The sequence below is a fragment of the Lissotriton helveticus genome, chromosome 1_1 (genome assembly GCF_964261635.1).
Source record: "Lissotriton helveticus chromosome 1_1, aLisHel1.1, whole genome shotgun sequence".
Classification (NCBI taxonomy): Eukaryota; Metazoa; Chordata; class Amphibia; order Caudata; family Salamandridae; genus Lissotriton; species Lissotriton helveticus.
In genome coordinates this window covers 382,118,709-382,143,023 of record NC_136057.1, presented here as the reverse complement: position 1 = coordinate 382,143,023, position 24,315 = coordinate 382,118,709, and the positions used below count along the sequence as shown (strand labels likewise).

The following is a 24,315-nucleotide window of genomic DNA, read 5'->3' as shown; positions in this document are numbered from 1 at the left end:
TCGCCAGTTGTTGGGACAATTCCCTGATCTGTTTTCCTTGATTCCTGGTGTCACTCAGTGGTGTGTCCATGATGTGGACACCGGGGACAGCACTCCTGTGAAGCACAAGGCTTACAGAGTGACTGACAAGGTCAGAGCATACATCAAGGAGGAGGTCTCCAAAATGTTTGCCTTAGGGGTGGTTGAGTCCTCTAGTAGTCCTTAGGCCAGCCCAGTGGTCTTGGTCCCAAAGGCTGCAGCGCCTGGTGCTTCACCAGAACTTCGGTTCTGTGTGGATTACCGAGGACTCAATTCAGTCACCAAGACTGACGCGCACCCCATCCCCAGAGCTGATGAGCTCATAGATCGGTTAGGGGCTCCCCGGTACCTTAGTACGTTTGATCTAACGTCTGGGTACTGGCAGATCGCCTTGACTGATGGGGCAAAAGAGAGGTCAGCATTCTCCACACCAGATGGGCACTACCAGTTCCGGGTTATGCCCTTTGGGATGAAGAATGCCCCTGCCACCTTCCAGAGGTTGGTCAACCAGGTCTTGGCTGGACTGGAGGATTTCAGTGCCGCCTACCTGGACGACATCGCAGTGTTCAGCGCCAGCTGGGAGGAACACTTGCGCCACCTCCAGGAAGTGTTGTTGGCCCTGCGCAGAGCAGGCCTCACAATCAAAGCCAGTAAGTGCCAGATTGGGCAGGGTTCAGTGGTGTACTTGGGGCACCAAGTAGGGAGCGGCAAGGTGGCCCCCCTGCAACCCAAGATTGATACCATCCTGGCATGGGCACCGCCCAAAACCCAGACTCAGGTGAGAGCCTTCTTGGGTCTCAGGGGTTATTACAGGAGGTTCGTCAAGGATTATGGTAACATTGTGCACCCCTTGACTTCGCTGACTTCCAGGAAGCAGCCAAGACTTGTGATCTGGACTGACGCCTGTTAGACGGCCTTTGACACCCTGAAAACTGCAATGTGCACAGCACCCATACTCCAGGCACCCGACTTTTCTAAAGAATTTGTTGTCCAGACGGACGCTTCAGAGCATGGCGTGGGGGCTGTTCTAGCTCAGGTGAATGAAGAGGGCCGAGACTTACCTGTAGCCTTCATCAGTAGGAGGTTACTTCCCAGGGAACAGAGGTGGAGTGCGATAGAGAGAGAAGCATTTGCTGTGGTCTGGGCGCTGAAGAAGCTAAGACCCTACCTGTTTGGGACTCACTTCCGGGTTCAGACAGACCACAGGCCCCTCAGATGGTTGATGCAAATGAGGGGTGAGAATCCAAAGCTGTTGAGGTGGTCCATTTCCCTACAGGGGATGGACTTCACGGTGGAACACCGCCCTGGCACAGATCACGCCAATGCTGATGGTCTGTCCAGATTTTTCCGCCTTAGTGATGAGGACTGTTATGTTATGTTATGTTAAACAATTTATACCGCGCACGTACACCGAGACGGTTTCTTGGCGCTCATAACAGACCTGGCGAGCCGGGGCGGGAGACATTACTCAAGAGCCAACTTAAAGAGGTGAGTTTTCAGGGTTTTTCGAAACAGTTCGTAGGTGGGACAGTGGCGAAAGGAAGAAGGGAGGGAGTTCCAGAAAGTGGGGCCTAAAAAAGAGAAGCGAAGGCCGCCGTGTTTTTTGCGGCGGATCGGTGGAATGCAAAGAAGATTATCGGCAGAGGATCGGAGATTACGAGATGGGAGGTAGCGCTTGAGTTTAGAGGAGATGAACTCAGGAGCGAGTTTGTGAAGGGACTTGAATAGGGTGCAGCCAAGTTTGAAGAGAAGTTTGAAGGACTCCCTAGGGTAAGGGTAGTTCTCCCCACATTTCAGCTGGAGGGGACACGTGTTAGACCTGACATCATTGGCATGAGTCTCTCCTACATTTTTTCTGTTTGCCTCCTCTGTTTACGATGTTTTTGCTGGTATATTGCTTTGGGCACTGTGCCACTGCTGATCAGTGCCACAGTGCAAGTGCTCCCTATGTGAAATTGATGTATTGATTGGATTCCATGTTTGGCTTATTTGGTTTACTGTCAGTCCCTAGTAGAGTGCACCAGGAGTGCCAGGGCTTGTAAATACAAATGCTGCTAGTGGGCTTGCAGCACGTGTTGTGCCACCCACATAAGCGGCCTAGTAAAAGTATGTCTACAGGTCTGCCATTGCTAGACCTACGTGCAGTCTGGTACTGTCACGCAGACTGCGCAAGTACACCTACTTGCCAGTCCTTAAACCTTCCCTTAACTTCATGTTAGTCACCCCTATGGTAGGCCCACGGGCAGGGTGCATTGTAAGCATAAGGTAGGACAAGCCTGACAAGGTTGGCATGTCCTAATAGTGAATTACAGCCATATTCGTTTTTCACTATTGTAAGGTAACCTGCTCTCCATAAGTTAGAATGGGCTGCCAGGATTATTAATGCTATAATCCTAGCGGGCTCGGGGAGCATGGTGCAATATTGAGTTTGGTATCCCTGAACTCAGGGTTTAATAACGCATCCGTTTGTGTGGATGGTTTTTGGACTCTGTGTTTGAAAATAGCACTTTTAGAAAGTAGCTATTTTCTTGTCTAACTGTCTACCGGTCTCTGCTGGTTCTGGTGTGCGTGTGACAGGAGCTGGGTGGCTCCAGAGGTCTGAATGAGTCAGTGTGGGGTGAGTGGGACATTTGCATTGAGAGTAGGGGAAGAGTAGCTCCTGATAGCCTGCCCTGCCTGATACAATGCTGGCTCCGCCCCCCTGCCAGGCGGCTGATGACTTTGTGCCTGCCAGGGACTTTCCTGGCCCCACCTCCTGCCGGGCAACTGATGGCCCTGCCCCTGCCAGTGACAATGCTGGCTCCGCTCCTGCTGGGCGGCTGAAGACTCTGCCCTGCACAGTGAATAGGCCAGGTGCCTAGGCCTGGCAACACCCACAACAAACCCAGGATGGGGGGAAATTCCCCTGCATGGACAAAGGGAACAAAGCCAAAAAGGGGTATAAGAGAAGGACCCCTGAACTAAGAATTTAGATCACTTCTGACAAGGAAACCTGAACCAAGGACAAGAAGCCTGTTGATCCAAGGACTGCCTACCCCTTCTGCCAGAGTGCTGTTTGTTGGGGGAATCCTGCAGTTGCTTCTTTATTTTTGCCAAGGAACCAGGAGAGAGGAACTGAGTGTGTACTCTCAAACTTGCTATAGAAAATCTCCAAGGTTGGAAGAGTGCCAGCCTCCTGTTGAAGTCACAGGGCCAAAGGACTTCATCTATTTGCTAAAAGTGCTTGTTGCTGGAACCTGAAATCCAGCACCTCTGAAGAATCCAGCAACCTCGACGCCGACGGACGTCGCCAAATCCAGCTCGACATCGTGAGTAACGGCTCCAGTGTCCCGCACCTTCGCCGCCGGCCGCCGGGCCCGATCGATGCCAGTAGCAACGCCAGTGAGTAGCGAGTTCGGCTCCAGCTCCAAGTGACCCTGTGTCGACGCCGCCGCTGATCGCATCGACCCCGAGCCCTCTCGACGCCGTGAGCGCTGCTCACTCTTGCAACATCGACATCGATGACGCCGTATCCTGCTTCACCTCGTGAGCGCTGCTCCTGCCTGACTTCGGTCGACGCCGCTGCAGGTCGCCCCGACTCCGAGGCCCGATCGACGCCGAAGACGCGACGCCGGACATCTCGACGCTGCTGATCATCGAGTGCTTCACTTTTCCAAGGTACTGTGTTGTAGGGGTCTGTGCGACTCCGGGCTCGACGTAGCGCTCCTCGTGGTCGACGCCGAACCTTTGGATTAACTTTGCCTCGACGTCGTGTGACTCCCGTGTGGGTTACATTGTTGCCAAGAACTGTGTTTTTAAGAAGAAGAGTTGCTTTTGATACTAAAGACTTTGTGCTAAGAAGAAACCGTGCTTGAACTATTATTTTTCCTTCCAAGAGTATTTATTAAGATTGTGGTATATTTTTGTCGTTATTTGGTCTTGTGCTAAGCCTTATATAAAAATCCTTATTTTTATATTACTACTGTGTCGGGTCCATTTGTAGTGTATTCACTTTATTACTGTATGTGGTCATAAATGCTTAACGCACTGCCTCTGAGATAAGCCTGTCTGCTTTGCCAAGCTACCAAGGGGGTGAGCAGGGGTTATCTAAGTGTGTGATCCCCTTGCCCTGACTAGAAAGGTGTGTCCCTATTTGTCAGAAGTGTATACCTCTGCCAACTAGAGACAGCCGCTTCTAACAGTTGTGTTTTTTCCTTATAGGACCAGTCTGTCAAGAACAGCAAGAAACATCTCATGGAACCAATGAAGAGTAGCATAATTACAAACATGTGCCCTAGGTTTGTAGCCTGATCTAAGATCAGAAGAAGTCGAGAATTGAAACTGTGGAAAAAAGGTTTACGGAATGGAACATAGGAAACATATTGGTTCCACTTTCTGGTTAGTGGTGGAACTTCTTGGCCAACAGGTGTAGCAGCAGTATTTAGGATTGTAACAGGCACTTAGCAGGTGCTTGTAACATTCCTGGTTGCTTCAGCATTTTGCTTGTAATCATTTTGTTCCCACTGCATTGCATCTACTCACTGTTGTTTTCTCCTTTCTTTGTTCCTGCTTCCCTCAATACTCAATTTCCTCTATAAACAGTTGCTTCTACAGTATCAGTACATTCTCAGAATCCTCCCAACTCCCTCTCTTACTACATTTCCTTAACTTTTCTTGGGATTATCAATGAAGACTACACCGCCAAGGGCCTGCTACTGCTAAACCCTCAGGGCAGCCATCCACACTGTCCTCTTGTATCCTGGTCGGAGCAGGGATAGTTACAGTCGTCCCTTGTTAAGCAAGAGGTAAGCCTATATCTGGCTTCATTCAAATGTTTATATTTCAAGTGTTTATCACAAACATTCCCAATTATTGTGTCTTGTACTGTTTTTATATCAAAGATTAGCAAGAGGTGGTTCTGTAAAGATCCATTGTTGCTGATTAGCCCCATTTTGAACCAGTGTCTCCGGTATCTTACCCCTTGTGCCATTTTGGCTGGCTCCTAATTGAGGTATTGACATCCACTGGAAAGGGTGGATACTTGGGGCATCTGGCTATATGCTTTGAGTTTCTAATCCTCAAGGAAAATCCTGACACACTTGTTTCCCTTTTTCTGCTCAGCTCCACACTGATTAAGCGGTGGGCATGCTTTCTCTTTATAGGATTCCTGTTATTGAAACTTGCACCACAGCCTTTTTCTGGACACTAAACTATCCAAATGTAACTCTGTGAAGCTCTAAAAACCTAGGTATTTTCTCTCCTGATGCAGTTTTTAGGTACTTCTCTCAATACCCCATATGATCCTCCCACCAAGACACCCCTGTTGTATGCTACTTGTTTGCTTCTTGGCACACAAGCTGCATGGAACTTAGAATGTTCTTTCTCTGTTCTGACTCTGAGGTTCTCGGAGAGTCAGTTGGAGCCTGACTGCGTTTGATGCCAGTCTGTGGTTGTTAAGCTGTTCCTAGAGTCTATGAATAAAACCTATTCCTGGAACCAACCTTCTATGTGTGGACCCGATCCTTCACAACATATTAGGGGTGGAACCATTATGTTAGACATGACAACAAGTTATAAATTTTGAAGACTCTTTAACAATTTATGAATTTAAAAAACAGAGAGAAAAAAAAACGTTTTGTTAAACCAAGAATAGCATGTAAAATTATCACAGGCTAAATATAATTTTTTCAAAATATATTGTAAATACACACTAATAAGCGTGTGCATCGCTGTAGGTACTTTAGTGGATTCTCTGTGTATTAGATAGAAAATATCGTTCTTTTAACGATACAGACGCTGTCTTGCACGAAGACAATATTGTAAGAGAACTCTAATAAATTCCCTGATCCAAAATGGCCGCAAGCGTGAAATGACGTGATGATGTCACTCCCACAATGCTTTGTGTAACCAGAATGCACAGGCTCGGTGACGATCAAAGAAACTGCATGAACAGTGAAAGAACTCCGAACATTCTGAACACGCGTCAAAGAAAAATGACGAGATTCTCAAGTAAGTGACCGTTATTTAACGAGTATGAGTTGGCTACTTTAATCGGTAAATTTATATAAATTAATAACGGAGTCCGCCACAGGTGCTATCATGTGCACGATTATTTTTTTACTTACAGCCGCAGCAGCATTTAACGCTGGAAGATAGTTCTTTAAAAAAAGTTAATTTAAATTACGAATGAAACAGAATTGTACCACAGCCGCTGGTGCAATCAAGGCACAGTCAGTTAAACAGCCGCTGGTGCTATCAAGACACAATTTTAAATAAATAAGATTTCTTACTTTCATGAAACACGAAGTGAGCGCTGTTTCCTTTTTTTTGTCGGTTTTATCTTTCCATTTGAAGTCCTGGAACGTTACTCCCAACGTCGCCAATATGTTGTGAAGAATCGGGTCCACACATAGAAGGTTGGTTCCAGGAATAGGTTTTATTCATAGACTCTAGGAACAGCTTAACAACCACAGACTGGCATCAAACGCAGTCAGGCACCAACTGACTCTCCGAGAACCTCAGAGTCAGAACAGAGAAAGAACATTCTAAGTTCCATGCAGCTTGTATGCCAAGAAGCAAACAAGTAGCATACAACGACCCCTTGGGGTAGCCATGGCAACTAAGTGCTCTCTGAGTTTTATCTCTGAGGAAAAATAGACTTGTGTAATGAAGATTATTAGCCTGCTCATCTTTCTTATCAGTCTTTTGTAAAAGAGGACATAGCAAGTGATGACAACCTTTCTGTGACTGTGCGCCAACACATGTCAAATCAGAGCAAAGAAAATGCAAACCACATAGTGAATGTAACACAGGAGCAAAAAACATCCTGTCATACAGAAACCTGCTACAGGTTTGCAACATCAAATGATCCCTCTGTAAAATTCTCAAGTTCTAGTCTATACAAAAAGATACCTTCTTCTTACAAACAGGAATACAATACCATAGTGGATCTAGCTTAAAAAAAAACAGAGAAAAATCATTCTCGACTGAGGTTAGCCTTAGAGATTTCATATTTCAGTACCCTCAAAAAGTCACGGAGGAACCCAAGTGGCCCAATTTCCACAGATTATCTGATTTCCTAAACTTTTCAACCCTTTACAAATATACGTGTCTCAAAGACCCGATAACATCAAGCAGACAGAACGATTCCTCATCAGGAAAGCAAAGGGACGCAAAAAGGTCTGAATTGTCAATACCGTTATTATAACGAAAGTTCAAAAACATATTTTGTATAACTGTAGGATAAGGCACTATGAAAACATTGTGGTTAAGGCAGATAACAAAACGTCTGGTCCATCTTCTTTTTGTAGAAGTCCTTTTAACAGTATCTGGCAAAAGACAAATAATAATATAAAAAATGGCGCGCATATATGTGTGGAAACATCTAGAACAGCTAGATCTCTCTCTACAGGATCCTGACGAGATTCAGTCAGTAAAGAGGAAGACTGACAAGGAAGAAGGACAAGCTAACATTATTTTGCTTCACGCTTCAGCATCTGGATGTAATAACGTAGGCTTTGCTGCATAAAACCTTTGAAGAAAAAATAGTTGCACTAGAGAGAACAACCAAATAAAAGATAAGAGTTGTTGAGTCTTTGGTCATAACACTTACTATAGTTCTTATTCATGAGAGGTTGCGCCACTGGAGAGTCCCTTTTTTGATGTTCTGGTGGTGCAAGCCTCTCAGTAATATGAGTGAGGCGAAGCAAAGCCACTCTGCATGGCTTTGTATGGCCTCACAGATATGGAGTAAGATAAAATAGCGCAAGTCGCAAGGAGGCATTCCATGGCCATTGCAGTGGGTTTTCCCACGCAACTCTCATGGGTTTTTACTCTGCCCCAGATTTACTTATTCATGCAAGCCTGGGTAGCGCCAAAACCTTACACCTCCCCAGATCAGGCGTAACGAGGAGAAATATTTGTATTTATCAGTGCTTTTTCCTCTTTCCATGTGTGCTGCATTCTGCAGCACACATGGAAAGAGGAAAACTCCTCTCTGGAATGTTTTTGTTTGCTGGAAGGTGCCCCTTCCGAATACCGAAAGTCGCAAAGTTGGACTTTTATCTCGATTTACCTTTGTGAATCGGGACCGAAGTGTTTAAATTCCCAAGAGGTGTTTGTTAATTTCGAGTGTGCTGGCTTTGCACTTAGCCAAGGACAGCTCCTAACTTATGGTGGTTAAATATAGATGTTGATTTCATTTTGTTTTTCTGGTGTTAATGGACTCAATATACAAATGTTCACAGAGCCAATGGTGTTGACTTTTGTGCCGTGAACAACTTTCCTGACTTTCACTCAAACAGACAAGGGGCAGCTGGAAATAAGCGGCTGTGAGAACCTGTAAAGGGTTAGAATGCATTTTTGAAACCCTGTTAAAGACGTCCATGAAGATGACATGCTTTAAATATAATTACCAGAAAAATTACGAGGTTCCTGAACTTGCCCAGAGGGCAGCGTGGTCACAATTGCCCAACTGTGAAATGGGATGTGTCGCTCAACATTGATTGGACCCCAGGCCTTAGCGATTAGTGTTGCACTGCTGGGATCTCAGCAAACTCCACTAAGCTGCATCACCTCTTCCCACACTGGCAGATGTTTGAAAGTGTGAACATTTTGTACCCTGTTTGAGGTACTTGTTAGGGGTGCAAGAAATTCAGTCATAGCCAGTAGTCGCATATTATTCATTGTCTATTGTAAATTAGATTTTTGAAAAGTGACAATATAATGTATGCCTATGAATTGCGAATCGATTTGATGTAAAGCTTAATGTTCATGTGTTAGAAAATAGTGAAATGTAACACGTACTCACAAAGGGTTTGTGGTCATGTGATGCACAAGTCTTCATGCACGCAATCTAAATATTTAGTTTTAATTAAGAGATTAAATTAAAGTGTGTTAACATAGCTTAATGTAAGGCACAGAATAGAAGGTCAGGGCACTCAAGGCCTGCACCAGTAAGTATGTGTATTTAGAAGTGCGGGTGAATATGGTAGTGCAAAAGCAAGGAACTTGACCCCCCTAGTTCCCACAGTTTTGGATGACCAAAAACACAAGATACAGAAAGGCTCAGCACATACCCCAAAGTAAAAATTAATATAAGATAATGTACAACAATATCAAAGTTAATGATAATTAAACATGAGATGATCTCCCAAAGAAATTATTACAGACTCCAATTTCATTAAAAACACAATACAAATTCATAGCCGCTATGTTTTTAATGAAATTCAATGAAGCATCATCAAAAAAAGAATAAAAGAAAGATATTATTCGCATAAGAACTTGGAGTCTTTAATAATTTCTTTGGAACATCATCTCATGCTTAATTATCATTAACTTTGATATTGTTGTACATTATCTGATATTCATTTTTACTTTGGGGTATGTGCCGAGCCTTTCTGTATCCCATAGCTTAATGTAAGAGTATTAACATATTGAATAATACTGTGAACTCTTATTGCAGATAACGTGATGCACTTGTTATGTTAGTTGAAGTTGTAGGCCTGAAATCACAGTACATTTAGAAGTCTTCGTTTAGGAAGCTAAAGCTTGAGTTTCATGACGTTGCAGAATTCTGTTTTCTCTCACGTTTTATGGTGCAGGTGGAAAGGATTCTGTTACAGAACAGTAGGGCTATTGTTCTCTTAGCAAGTTACGATAAGGTGAAGAAAAATTATCGTTCACATGGTAGAAGGACAAGGAACCAAGGGCGAATTGTTTCAAGGGGCGTGTGTGGCGAAGACCGTGGAAACGTTTCCCGGCATGAAATGGAGAGAAAAGCATTATGAGACTTTTGTTGAAATGTAACTTTGAATATATGATGCACGGAGAATAGGGAGAGTGGCCACTTCCCTTTTGCCTCTCAGACACAGAGGACCTGCCTGTTCTCTTGATATTGGTATTCTTTGCTGTAGCTTTATGCCATTGGCAGAGAGACATCTTTGGAAGATTCCATCACTGACACCTTTTCTCTTTCTTGACGCTTGATTACTTAGGGATGGTACTTAAAGATTTTGAGTAGGGGTAGATTCTAATGCTTTTCTCTCACGAGGTCCCGATGCAGAGCAATTAAGATGTATGTTTTCTGTTCTCTGGTATACTCATTACTGAATTTTTGTCCTGTTTATGCAACATCGAGCCAATCTGGTTTGTAGGTTCGGAATCGTCATGTTTTCTTTGTATTTCCATACCCTCCTATTGTGATGCATTTATGTCCAGTTGTTTCTGGTCTTGTGATAAAATCTTGACTAACCACCTTCAGTTGGTTGTTGCTTTGAATTATTGTGTATCTCTAATGAGTTACACTGTAGCTAAATTTAAATAACTAAATTTTGACTCACTGTTCTACTTTCATGCTGCTAAAAGAACCATCAGAGAAGGGCTTAAGTCAAGAGTTGGAATCGAATGGGCCCGGATCCTTCAGATTGTAGCAATGACGGATGGTTTGCATATGAAGTTTGGGGAGAATATGGAATTTGATCTGGCGTAGTGAGGAGCCAAAACCTGAAAGCCCTAAATAGAGCCTCGATGAGCATGCACAGAATAAAGCAGAGTCCGGCGATATGTGGAGAGAACAGCAAAGAGCAGAAGAGAGAGTATATTAACAGGGTATGTGTGTGTCGTGTTAGATTGGGGTGTTGATTTGATTGTTGAAGGTCTTACGGAGTTGCGTGAGAATCAAATGACTGTGGTTTTGGTTCTGTCATGGCCCAAGAATTTTATAGATTTGTGTTTTGGGTCCTGAAGCAGCCCAAGATCTCAGGATAGTTTGAAGGTGTAGAAGACACCTAGATTGTGATGGTCTGACCGAAGAGTTGAGGAGTTTGTCGTAAGACGTTGTTGGCTCAACAGCTCCACCTAAGACAGTGATATTTGTGTGAATGTGTTGAGTATGGATCATGTAGTGAACTTGGAGCACAAAGAGTAAACTATACCGATTTAGGTGATTCCACGCTGGTCGAGGTTTCACAGCAAATGGGAGTTCTTTTAGTGATTGAATTCGATTGATCTTTTAGAAAGGCAGACAATTACAGATTAAGAAGATTGTGTGAGAGAATGTGTACAGGGAAGTTATGAAGGAGGGTGAACCGCTGTGGAGAGGGAAATAGACGTCAGAGAGTACCCCCATAGTATAGGTTGATTGGTGTAATCCTGCACAGGAATTGGTTGACGATTATGTATGGTAATTGTGGCTGTTTGAGATCGCAGCGTTGGAGTGATGAAAAGTATAAAATTGCATTCAGGTTGTTAAGATTTTATTTGAACAAAATGCAGTATTTTAGAGATATGTTTAGAGGTGACAAAGGTAATATGACTAGAGGGGGCTAAGCTAAGTATTGTAGCGATGAGATTGACTCCAAGCATAAATGAATAAAAGAGAAATTGATGTTATTCCAAATGAGAAATGCTCAACAGGGAGAAGAAGTGCAGTCACCAGTTGGCAGTGGTGTTCGCATGCAAAGGACAAAACCAACAAGAGATCAGACTCGACAGATTAGAGGGTTACCAAGACAGGGAAAGGAAGACGTGCTCCCATAGATCAAAAGACTGGGATAGATATTGCCCCTCTGAAGAACTCAACTGCATGCAATTTTTGTAATAAGGTGTGGCATTGGAAGCGCAAGTGTCATTTAAATCTGGCAAATCAAGATCTACCTGCCGACTTAGGGCAGGTTCAGAAAGATGGGTCACAGATACAGACTGTGATTAGACAGAGATCTCTGACCTTGAGGGGATCTCAAGGTCAGGTGATACAAGTACTGCAAACTCTGAGAATATCCCACGGAAATTGAGCGTCTCATTGGATAACCTGATAGAATCCTTTGATGAATTTGACACAGACCCATCCCTATGTTGGTGCCTGAGGGGGGAGGAAGACTGTACACTTGGCACAGTCTTACAGGTAGAGCAGAGTGAACCCTACTTTAATGTGGATGTAGATGGTCATTCGATTACATTCTTGATTTATACTGGTGCTACCCACTCTTCTGTGAGAACAGCAGAAGCTCCAAACCTACCCCTCTTGGGAAATCAATCCAAGTTGTAGGGGTTGCGAACAATACAATGCCCAATCCCCTGACAAAGGATGTACCTGTAGAGATCAGATCCTTTGAGGCCTGACATCAGTTTGTGGTGTGCGATTCAAGTCCTCTGTGTCTGCTATGATGTGACTTACTATGCAAATTGAACTGCACCCTATATTGCACATCAAAGGGAATTGAGGTACAGATGCTATCAAATTGGTGAACCAGAAAATCTGTGTGTTTCAGTGTTTCCCATGCTGACAGTGGAAAACATGCCCATTGACCTTAGAGACATGGTCGCAACAGAGGTCTGGGATTATTTAGGAGAAAAGATTGGAAGGAGAAGAGCCAATCCACATACAGGTGAAACCTAATGCTGAGTTCCGGAGAACACCAAAGTACAACTGGATTCCTTAAACGATAGCATGTATTTCACCTGTAATTTAATCTATTATTGAATAGGTCATATTGAAGAAGATTTTGGGGAATCCATGTAAATCCCCTATTATGGGTTTACAGAAACTTAGCGGCAAATATCGCATTGCTCAGGATTTGAGAAAGATAAATAACACAGTGCTTTACTTTGTCCCGTAGTACCGAATCCATCAGTGATCCTTTTTCAAATTCCATTTGAAGCTGAGTGGTTCACAGTCATTGATCTCTGCTAAGCCTTCTTTTCAATTCTCCTGTTGGAGGAAATCCGATTTTTATTTGCTTTCTGGCGACAAAACTGTGTCTTAAGGTGGTGTTGTATACCTCAACGGTATTCTGAAAGCCCATCTATCGTCAATAAGATATTGAAGAAATCTTCTGTCATTAGCATTGCCCCATAATTAGTCTTGGTCCAGTATATCGACGATCTTTTCATTGCATCGTATACAATGGGCGCTTGCAGATACCATTGCTTTGTTGAACCATCTAGCTGAGAATGGGCACAAGGATTCCCCAGACAAACTTCAGTATTGCATGAATAAGGTTCAATACTTGGGCCATCGAATTGAGAAGGGCAAGAGAAAAGTGTCACCAGACAGAATGACGGTGATCATGCAGATGAATATGCCATGCACTCAGAATGAGGTCAAGATGTTTCTGTGAATGGTGGGATACTGCAGACAGTGGATTCCCTAATTCACACTAATGGCTAAGCCTATGCAAATGTTGACCCACAAGGATGTGTCTGATCCGGTGCTTGGGGACAACACTTGCTTGCTTGACTTCCTGGAGCGGAGAGAATGCTTGAGTCATGCTCCAGCATAAGGAATGCCTGATTACAACAAAGCGTTTTAGCTGTTTTGACATCAGAGGGGTGTACACTTACTGTACTCACACTGTTACATGGTAGTTCCCATAGGTCAGTGGCTTACTTCTCTGCTACATTAGATCCTATAGCATCAGATTTGCCTCGATGTCTCAAAACCACTGCTGCAGCAAGTGTCCGTATTGTACGATGTGAGAACATTGTAATGGGTCATCCTTTAACAGTTTATGTGCCCCTTTCAGTGGAGGTTTTACTGACCAGAACAAAAGCACAGAACTTGACTAACAACAGGTTGACCAAATACAAGCAGACCATTCTGGCTGCTGATAATGTTACCTTGAAGCGTAGTTGGATATGTTAAACCCTGCTTCCTTGTTGCCTGTTCCAAATGCTGAAGAGGAAGAAATTGAATACCACGACTATCTCTATATTACTGAACTCTGCATAAAATCACTTCCTGACATTGTCGATGAGCCACCATCTGACCCTAATCATATTCTGTTAGTTGATGGCTCATGTTTAAAAAACAATTAAGGAAATCTGAGAGCAGCTTTTGCTGTTTGTACTGTTACTGGGGTATTAGAAGTCACTTGGTTACAGGGAGCACACTCTGTGCAAGTGGCTGAAATCATTGCCTTGACCTGTGCATGAAGTATGTCGGAACAACTTCGAGTCACAATCTACACCAACAGCCAATATGGGTTTGGTGTGGTACATGATTTCGGACAGCTCTGGTCTCAAAGGGGATTCATGACCTCATCTGGTTCCCCCATCAGGAATGGGGAAGCTATAAGACAATTGTTGGAAGCATTGCAGTTGCCAAAAGAAGTTGCGACTGTGAAGGGAGATGATGATGTAACAGTAGGCAACTGCTATAAAGATGAAATTGCATGTTACTTTGCCTTGAATGCATGTGTCTTTAGTGGAGAGTACAAGAACGCAAATATGTAGCAGACAAATTTCAGCATGATGTTGGTTGCTGCAGATACTTGTATTTAAGTACAGCGACTACAGGAAGAGGTGTCAGTGGAAGAACAAGCAGGTTGGATTACAGCAGGTTTGTGAAATGAGAGGATGATATCTGGGTATCGACCGATGACAGTGTAGTATTGCCCAGTAGCCTGTTGTACCCCGTGGCATGGAAGATTTATGGTTCAGCACATGTGGGAAGAGATACGATGGTGAGACTGTTCGAGCAGACGTGGTTCAATCCGAAATTTTGAGTGATTGCAGATGTTTTGTATAATCAATGTGTAACAAAAATGTATTCAGGGAAAAGGTCATATTAAGTCACATAGGGAAGGCAGGAGGACCTATCAATAGGATGCAGTTGGACGTTGTTGGTATGCCTATGTGTAATGGATTGAGATACATTCTGGTTGTGGGGTGCTTTTCTCCAGGTGGGTGGAAGCCTATACAACTAGGAGGTGTGATAGCCTCACTGTAGCTAAGCTGTTTTACTGAGTGAGCTTATGCTGAGGTTCAGATTTCCAACTAAATTGGAGTGAGACCGATGGACTCATTTCAATGAGTTTCTGAAATTGCTTTGTGCTGCTTTACATGTGAAGCAGAGACTGCATTCCAGGTACTGGCCGGAAGTCTCAGGCATCATTGAGCATGTGGAAGTTGAAGTTGGCGAAAGTGTGTGCTTCCACATCCCTGAAATGCCTTTGTGAACATGGCTTATGATTTGGTTGTTGACTACTGTAAAGGATTAGCTGATGCGGTTCATTCTGTGCCTCATCAGGTTGAAGCTGAGACTGCGCTATTGTCACAAGACCTGTGCCACCACGATCTCAGTCCTGGAGACTCGGTACTCGATAAGAGGCGCATGAGAAAGAGTTGCCCTTAGGCTTATTGGCATTGACGTTATCAGGTGATATTGGTGACTACCACCGCTGTCAAATGTGGCAGAGTATCGAAATGGATACATGGCTCTCACAAACATAGAGTACCGAGCCCCTCTGATGAAACAGCTCCTCTCCCGGAAGCATTTGCAGACATGGTTGGAGGGTCACAGGAAATGACAAGTCAATCTGTAGAGGGACCGTTAGAGGCTGAAGAGGTACGAGAGCAAACCGAGGGCGATCAAGATAAACAGGATCTTGAAATAGACTCTGAACAGGGAGAGACTATTGAGAACAAACTAAAATCTGACCTCGAGGAGGGAACAAGTAAAGTGAGCACATAAGTGCAGTTGAGTTTAAGGCCATCTCTGAGCAAGAACTGGCTGAAAAGAGAACAGTGAAGGAACATAAGGATCACATCTGAAAGAGAGCTCACACCAATCCGTGAGACAACTGAATCCAAGCAGAGTGGGGCCGAAGGTGAAGGACAAAGCTCGAGAAGGTCCAAAAGAGTTAGAGTGCCTTGTTGGAGGTATTCATCTCCTGAGTGGACCTATCTGGCTGCCAATGGTGGCGAGAGTGAGATCCAAGACCTCAGTGCTGATGATCGAAATCCTGCTGAGGATTCTAGGTATTGAGCTGCATGCTCTCCATTTTTTGGCTGTTCCGTATCCACCAAGTCAGAATCAGGGGGTTACCATAAGGTGGGATAAGGTAGACGAAAGACTTTTAGAGCTGGAGACCTTTAAGATAAATAAACAAAGGTTAGAAGCCTGCCTAACGCCCTCAAATGAGCCAGAGGTAATAATTGATAATTTCGAAGCTCTTTTAGGCAATGTGGCTTCCCACCTCCTGAAATCTACGGAAGGGAAAAAGGGTGTTACCTGTAAATGGTTTGATTCAAAATGTTCCAGAGCGCAATCTAGCCTAACGAAGGCATTACGTCAAATGCCTCGGGACAGGGCTTTGGTCAGAAGGGCAACGGAAGTCTATAGAGATGCCATCATTAAGCGTAAAACTGACTTAAAAAGACAGGCGTGGGATGATTTGGGCAAAGCCTCAGAATTAAAGGACAGCCAACTTTTTTGGGAGGTTATAAATCGCCCTTTTCTAAAAAGTGAAGAAAAGGACAGCCTACAGGTGCACATCCCAGGGTACATATGGGAGGCACACTATGGGAATATCTTTAATCCAAAAGGTGCCCCCCTCGTAACTAGCATCGAGGGGTTCTGCGACACAAAGAGGGAGTCAGCAAATATGCTTAGCCTCTCACTGACTCTCCCTGAGGTAGAGGCCGCACTTAGAAAGGGCATTTCATTGAAAGCTCCAGGGCCGGATTCGGTGCCTTTGGACTTTCTTAAATATAACACAGATGTGCGGGCACCACTCTTATTACTCCTGTTTAAAGCAGTTGTGGTAGGTGGCATTCCGACATCATGGCAAGAGGCTGTAGTGGTCCCGATATTCAAAAAGGGTAACAAACGTGACCCCTGTTGTTACAGACCAATACCACTAATAGATGCGTCCTGTAAACTAATGGGTAGGGTGATTCTGGCTCGCTTAGAAACTTGGGCAGAATCAAATGGTATTTTTGTTGAATCCCAATACGGGTTTAGGCGGGGAAAGGCACTACTGAGCAGTGCCTAAATTTGGCGCTGATCATGGGTAAGTACATGAGAGCCAAGCGTGGTTGTATCCACTTGGCTTTCATGGACTTATCCAGTGCCTTCGACACTGTATGTAGAAATAAACTCTGGCAAATGATGGAGTCTATGGAGTTTGAGGAGCCATTGGTCACACTACTTCGCAGACTTCACGCCGCCACAACAGTAAGGATAAGATTTGGCCCTGCAGGGGAGAAGACAAAGTCCATACCATCGACTGAGGGGGTTCGCCAGGGGTGTATATTGGCCCCCTTCTTGTTTCTGGTATACACCAATGGTTTGGAAGCCTTTCTGTTGGAAAGTTGTGCTGATTTTCCCCAGGTAAATGGTAAACGTATACCGATGTTATCTTATGCGGATGACACGGTTTTAATGACCCTAACTGCCAATAGCATGCAAATTTGCTTAAATGCTTTCGAAACCTTTATGCAGGGGTTAGATCTAAGGGTCAATTTCTCAAAGTCCTTCGCTATGGCCTGCGGCCCGAAAGGGGTAAAATCTCGCAGGCTCGTGGTGAAGGACTCAATCATTGAGAAAGTTGATAGTTTTAATTATCTGGGGAACTTATTTAATAAAACCTTGAGCTGGGACCCCCTAATATCAGCCCATGTGCAAAAGGCTACCCAAACTGTTGAGGCCATCTTCCGTTTCTCTAGCAAATTAGGTCAGAAGCCGGTTGCCGAATTAAAATCCCTATACAAAGCCAAATGTATCCCAGTTGCAATATACGGTGCGAGAGTGTGGGGTATTCAATCCTGTAACAATATCCAAATTATGCAAAATAAGTTCATAAAACGCCTTTTATGTGTCCCAACAGGTACTCCTAACATCTTTTGCCATACTGAGGCGGGTCTTGAATTTGTGAGTGATACCATCTATGTTTCCCCTTTGCTGCTTTGGAGCAAACAAGACTGCCTCAAGCTTGAGCATTTCGATAAGATCCCATGGCTACTATATGTTAGGGAAACCCTCTCCAAGATAGGTTTGGGTTATTTTTTCTCGAATGTTGAGACTATTGGTACTGAGACAAAGCCATTAATTAAAGAGGCCTATCACACAAATCTGGGTGTGTTGAGAAATAGCGAGAGTGCGGTCTACCATAGGGGAAGGTTGCAACACCAACCGTACCTTTCATATATAGGGCAGACACAATGGCGCTTTTATCTAACCAGGTTTTGTCTTAACACACTGCATTTTTTATTTGCTTTTCCAAAGCAAGTGGGCTGGTGTGAGAATTTACCCTTCTGTGCTTGTAACAACAAAGTCTCTCAAAACACTCTTCATCTTGTACTTTTTTGTTCTCTGTACAAAGATCCAAGAAGTAGATTTATTAGACCAATTCTGTTAACTTTTGGATCTCGTTATTACAAAGAGGGATATGAACATTTACTCTCACTATCAACCCCAGCCATATGTAATGCTGTGCTTAGTTTTATTAGAGTAGCACTCAGTATCAGAAACCGATATTGATTATTGTCATGGATTGCTGTTCCCTTCATATGTGAATAGTTTAGAGTTTGGTACTCATATAAATTGTATTGGTATTGTTAAAATGTTTTCTTCTTTTAATATATTTGATTTCTTTTAAACGTATTCGTAAATCATGTAACGACAATATAATAATAATGTTTAGGGATAATTGTATGATTCTTTTAATTGTGTAATATGCTATGTCATACTTTTATGATTCTGTTTTTATGAATCGAAATAAAGTTTTCTAAACGAAACGAAACGTATCCACCAAGGTTGAGCGGTCTGAGAACTCTGATACTGGAGGACATTGAGCTCCCAACTTTTGGGGTAGAACCACCCACAGTGGAACTTGCTGTACTTAGGGCTGATTTGTTGCAACATGTGACAAATTAACTTGGTTCTGATCTCATTAGGGATGTCGAGTGAACTTTTATGAACTGTGTTAAAAGCGCTTAAAAAAGGATTACCTGAGCCAGAGTGGAAAAGAATACATTTTGGGGTTATATCCTAAAAAATCTGATCCATGGTTGGGAAACTTAATGGAATGTGTAAATACCTGTAAATACTAAGAGACCAAGGTGAAAAAGTAATTGGAGTTGAAAAATTTTGCTAAAAAACTGTTACCAGCTGACTCTGTGGCTTCTATTTCTCTACTCAACATTGGTCTGAATTGCTTCTAGAATGGAGTCTGGAAATCAAAACCATAGGTGCCAATGTATGATAGGTAGACTCATATCTATTGTAGTAATAGTTATAGTAGTACTAATTGTACAGTCAGTTTCAAGATCTTCAGCAGAAGATACGCAAATACACAAAAGGGTAGGACACCTGAAGATTTTACACCTACACCTGATGTTTTAAAAAGGGGTTCTCTATCATGTAGATTTGCCAAAAGGAGATTTTTCATTGACTATCTATGCTAAACTCTTGGATGAATTTGTAGATCCCATTGAAGCTAGAGATTGCTATGTTTGCATGCAGCTACCTGCATCAGTAGAGGAAGGAACTACATACCATCACTTACCTTTGACATTTGGCATTACCTGTAGGTTGCTTCTTAGCATGTTTTATAAAAATGGTCATTTTGAGAATTACTTTTCAAATTTTGATCGGGTTCTCTCTGAAGTACCAGTATTCAAGCATTTGAATAATAACAATACACAGAAGAAGGTAGAAATGATAGGACACTATTTTGTGCCAACGTCTACACTAGATACTGCTTGTGCTCATAGATACAATTTAACTTGTACATTAACAGCTATTTAAAAGAAATCTACAGATCAAGTGGAAGAGAGGCATAGAGTCATAGCCAGTGAAAATAATAAAAAATACAGGGATCCTGATTGGACGAATAGGAGCTAGCACACAAGGCTAAGGGGAGTTTTGGACCGATAACTTGGCAACATCGAGGGAAATTGTGTGTTCAGCAGCCTGAGAATGGATACAGTTCTATGTTTGTGGGAAAGAGTGAGTGTGACCATACATTTAAGTTCAGTGAGGTGGCACAATTAGTGCTGAGACCCACCATTAGCAAGTGCAGTACCTTCCTTGGGTATGTGGTGTACCTTTTTATAGGGCACTCACGGGTACAACACCTAAACCAATCAAGTAAGCACCACTTCCTAGCATGGATAGGGAGGGTGCACATGCTATCACACATTGTACTACAGTGGGAAAGTGCCCAGAGTCCTAAGGCCATGAAAGAAAATCAGCAAAAACCAGGAGGAAAATAATCAAAAGGTTTTAGGGAAATCCCCAAAGAAGGGCTATGTCCAACAGAGTGCAATTCCCAAGTGAGTCCAAAGACACCATAATAGGAATCAGAATGCATTTTGGATGCATATCCAGTTAAATACTTTCTCACATGAACTGCGATCCTGTTCGTTATCTGATTTTATGCGACTAGGATGAATTAAAGAAAAAAATTGCTGATGTGTAGGCTCTGCTTGGACAGCCCAGTTACTTTCCCAAATATACAACCCTTCTCAGTACCACAAAGCAAATGTACTCACATGCATCTACAGATGGCTGTTGCAATATGAACTGCTAAATTTGCAGAGGCCCAAATTTGTTTGTTAGAAGCCTGCCCGAGTGTTCCTGAATGCCAGGGATTGCTGAATACTGAAGCTGCCTACATCATACCTCTTTGGTCTACCACACTATTCTTCTTATCTCTTTATCTCACTTTTACAGGTTGTTTTCCACCCCAGACATCTATCTTTTCACTGTTCCTGTCTTTCTCTCTAAACTTCTGCCTCACTTATCTGTGTTTCTCTCCCTTCGTCAAAATGTGATTAAGAAAAATAAGTACCACGCAAACTGCAACTTCGAGAAAAGCATTGTAATATCTGTACATTATTGCAGGAAGATGGGCTGTTCCTACAGAATTAAACACCTCCTTTGATTTAATATAGAGATGCTATTCAATAGTCCTCTCCCACTTGCACTTAGTTGTCTTCAGAGCAGGCAGAGTGTAACCCTGAGCCCTGTGTGCTGGAGAAAATACCCCGCCCCCTTTAGTGTAAGTCATCATGCGCACAACTGCATGACATGTTAGGGTCCAGATTTACTAAGGTTTTGTCTCAGTAGTGTAATGTTTTTGTGCAGTTCCAACACAAAATCCATTTTGAGATTTACTACTTTGCACATGCGTAGAAAAAACAATATTGAACATGAGTTAAGTTGAATGGTCCAGTACCTTAAAAGTGCGCTTGGTTAGTTAGGGAATTATAGAATTAATAAATTAGATGATTTAAAGATGATCCTAAAACGGATTACCTTATATTTCTAACAAAGATGAAACATGAAAACTTAGCATTTATATCAGAGTGACTTACCAAGAATAAGCAGGTGCAAAATGTATATGCTACATGGTAAACGTTTGAAATTATAACTATAAATGCCTAATATTATATAGAATTTAGATTTATTAAAACGATTTTAATTAAACGAAGTTGAAAACAATTTTACACATTGATACATAATCACAGTTACATATTTCTGTGTATTAATCATTAACATTTCGAATGCTTACATGTGATTTAATTGAGGGATTTATTATTGTTTTAAACTTAATTTAGAATTTTTATACTAATGGAAAATGTAAGATTTGTAAAATGTTTGAGTTAAAGACCATTTGATCCGGTACTGGGGTTTTCTCTTCGTCTCTTACTTTTCTTTTAAGCTTATCTCAGATCTAAACTGAGAATTCTGTTTGTGATGCCCTTGAGAACTTTGGCTGGTGCTTTCGTTCCATTATTTCCTTGACTCTATCCTGCCTATCTGGAGAGAAACGAGATTTAAACTTTTCTGATTAATTGCTCCTTTCCTCTTTGCCTATACTTATGTACTTTCCCCTAGCTGACTTTAACTTGAATCCTGTGTCATTTGAGAGATTTCTATTGAACCAACCTGTTACCTTGGGAACCATCCTTTGCATTCTTTGATTTAATTTCACCAAATATTTGGATTCTTACTTTGTGCATTAGTATGCATGACAGAATTGTTAAAAACTTTACTTACTTGTATTAATTTTGAATCTATAATACAATAATTCATGTATTTTTAAAGATCTGTTGTGAGTCATTTATTTGAAAATGTATGCTCTTCCTTTGAAACTAGGCTTTAGGAGTTGGCTACAAATTAATGGTCCTCACTGGGTCCGAAATCTTTCAGCCCTTCTTCGATGGAGAAAGTTCCATCAAAGGACAAATGTCTGTGTGGTAAAGTTTAGCAAGTAGAATTGAAAACTAGCACTTAGTGGGCCCACTGCTAGACAACTGGTAGAGTGCTTATGCATGTTGTATTGGTACATCCAGCCCTAGATCTTTAAAATAGATTCATTATCTTTATGTGAATTCAAAAGAACTAACCATTTAAGAACCCATTTCATAATGTAAGGAGCGGGATGATAATGAAGGACGAGCTAATAATGCATCTCTACAAATGTGCACACTGTCAATTAAGAAATGCGTACTAAAAGACGCACAGATTGTGCAAGGGTAAATTTACTTTGCGTGGTCCTCTGCTAACGCTATGACTCACGAGTAATTTTGTTTTCCAAAATATGTTGGAAATCTCATCTAAAAATCGGAAATCAAGCTAGTAAAAAAATGTTAACAGTCAAAAACACGCAAGCAGTTTAAAAGAATATGCAAAATAATAATGTCAAATGACAGACTTTTTTTCTGTTGTAAGGCCAATAGCATGGCCTGTGTAGTCAGTACTGATAATCTGTAAGTTGGTGAAGAGGTAAAGGTTCTGGTATTCTGAATGCTGGACAACACCAATCATTAAGGCCGTATTTAATGCCATTACTTAAATGTGGGCTTGTGTATAAAATCCTGCCATTACTTAAGTTTAGACATCACCAGCGACAGCAGTGAGAAGAACTTTTTGCCTGTAAGCTGATAGGCATCTTTTAAAACTGATTATATCAAGGTGAAAATGAAATATGCTACATGTGAAACTTGTAATAAAGGGCCATATGTAGGTAATCCAAATTTACAGATTCTAAAATACCGAATTCTACTGATTCGGTAAAATTTTACATACCATTTACCGATTCTGAAATATCGAATCGGTAAAATTCGGTATTTTAGAATCTGTAAATTTGGATTACCTACATATGGCCCTTTATTACAAGTTTCACATGTAGCATATTTCATTTTCACCTTGATACATGTGGCACGGATACATGCCCTAAAGGCATGTATGTCTGCCACATGGTACTTTTGGAAAAGCACAAATTTGCTTTTTCTAAGGTTTTTGATATTTACCACAAAATTTTAGTTGGTGGTAAATACCGAATCCTTAACTCAGAAATGCACTCTCTTGAGTGCTCCCTACATTACGGATTTGGCCATTTATGGAATCGGTATTTTAAGGATTCAGTAATTTACCGATTCCTTAAATTACCGGTAATTTACCGATTCCTTAAATTACCGATTCAGTAAATTACCGAATCCTTAAATTTGGCCCCTACATCTCAAATGCCTAATACCGGTCGGTAACGGCTGAAATTCGGTAATTTCAGCCGTTACCGACCGGTATTGGGCTACTTACATATGGCCCAAAGTCTTTAAAAAGTGATGACTTTTGAACACTTTTACTAGCATTATTTTAACATGTCATTTATTTGCCAGCTTTGGGAAGTATTATTGAGTTTAGTTATGAATACTGACCTTGCAAGGAATACCTGATGACGTTTTACTACTAAGTAGGCCCATGACATGTTTTGTGATACACAATATTGGGGAGAATAACGACCTGGGGCTGTGTTATGTATAGCATGCACTGCCCTGGTCTGTGCTGCAGCACACCTTTAAAAGAGTCAGTGTACCCTTTTATTGTTAATGGACTGCATGGTAGGGCTGCTGTGACCTCACATCTGCCCTGCTGCCAGGGCAGCACATTAATGAAAGGCAGACCTGCTCTTTTAATAAGCCAGTCTGTATTTCACGATGCAGGCAGCAACACAGCCTGCTTTTCCAAGCAGGGCAGAGATCTTCCTTCAGACGTGTGCAGTGTATACCTTCACCTGCTTGCAAGGGGATGTTAGGGGATGCTGTTGGACCCCTTTCCCCTCTTTCAAGGGGCTTCAGTTTAATGCTGTACAATTTTTACCTCTGCGTCCATGCCTATCGTTGGTGAGGGACTCAAGGGTGTTTCCTCATTTGCATGAGGCAACATCCCCATTGCAAATGAAGGAACACACTGTTATGATTTTTTCCTGTGCTACATTTGAGCCAGAGCAATCTGTATCATAGAGGTTGCAGGGCAGGCAACTACAGACCCTTCTGTAATACCAAATGTTCCCTGGGATGCAGAAGACTGGAGCACATGCCAGTTTAACCCTAGGGTACTTTGTTCAATAGGCTCCTAGATTCTCCCTACACATACCTCCACCATCTTACCTCAGTGAGCATGAGGAGGCCAATTAGGTATGAGAAGATGGTGATAAACAAGAGAAGTAGCTCCCTGTGATTCTTCCTCCGAAAGAAAGTGGGACACGTGTCGACCACTGCGGTAACCACACCCTCCACACCGACAAA

The 24,315-nt window shown here is 42.4% G+C and overlaps 1 protein-coding gene across 2 annotated transcripts in view; it reads right to left on the bottom strand.

Annotated features, from left to right (window-relative positions):
- Positions 1 to 24,315, bottom strand: part of LOC144809462 (sodium- and chloride-dependent GABA transporter 2-like) — a 1,234,427-nt gene that overhangs the window by 104,043 nt on the left and 1,106,069 nt on the right. For both annotated transcript variants that reach the window (XM_078673716.1, XM_078673715.1), the window contains exon 11: positions 24,178 to 24,315. In XM_078673716.1, coding sequence (XP_078529842.1) covers positions 24,178 to 24,315 — 138 coding nt within the window. The remainder of the gene's footprint in view (positions 1 to 24,177) is intronic.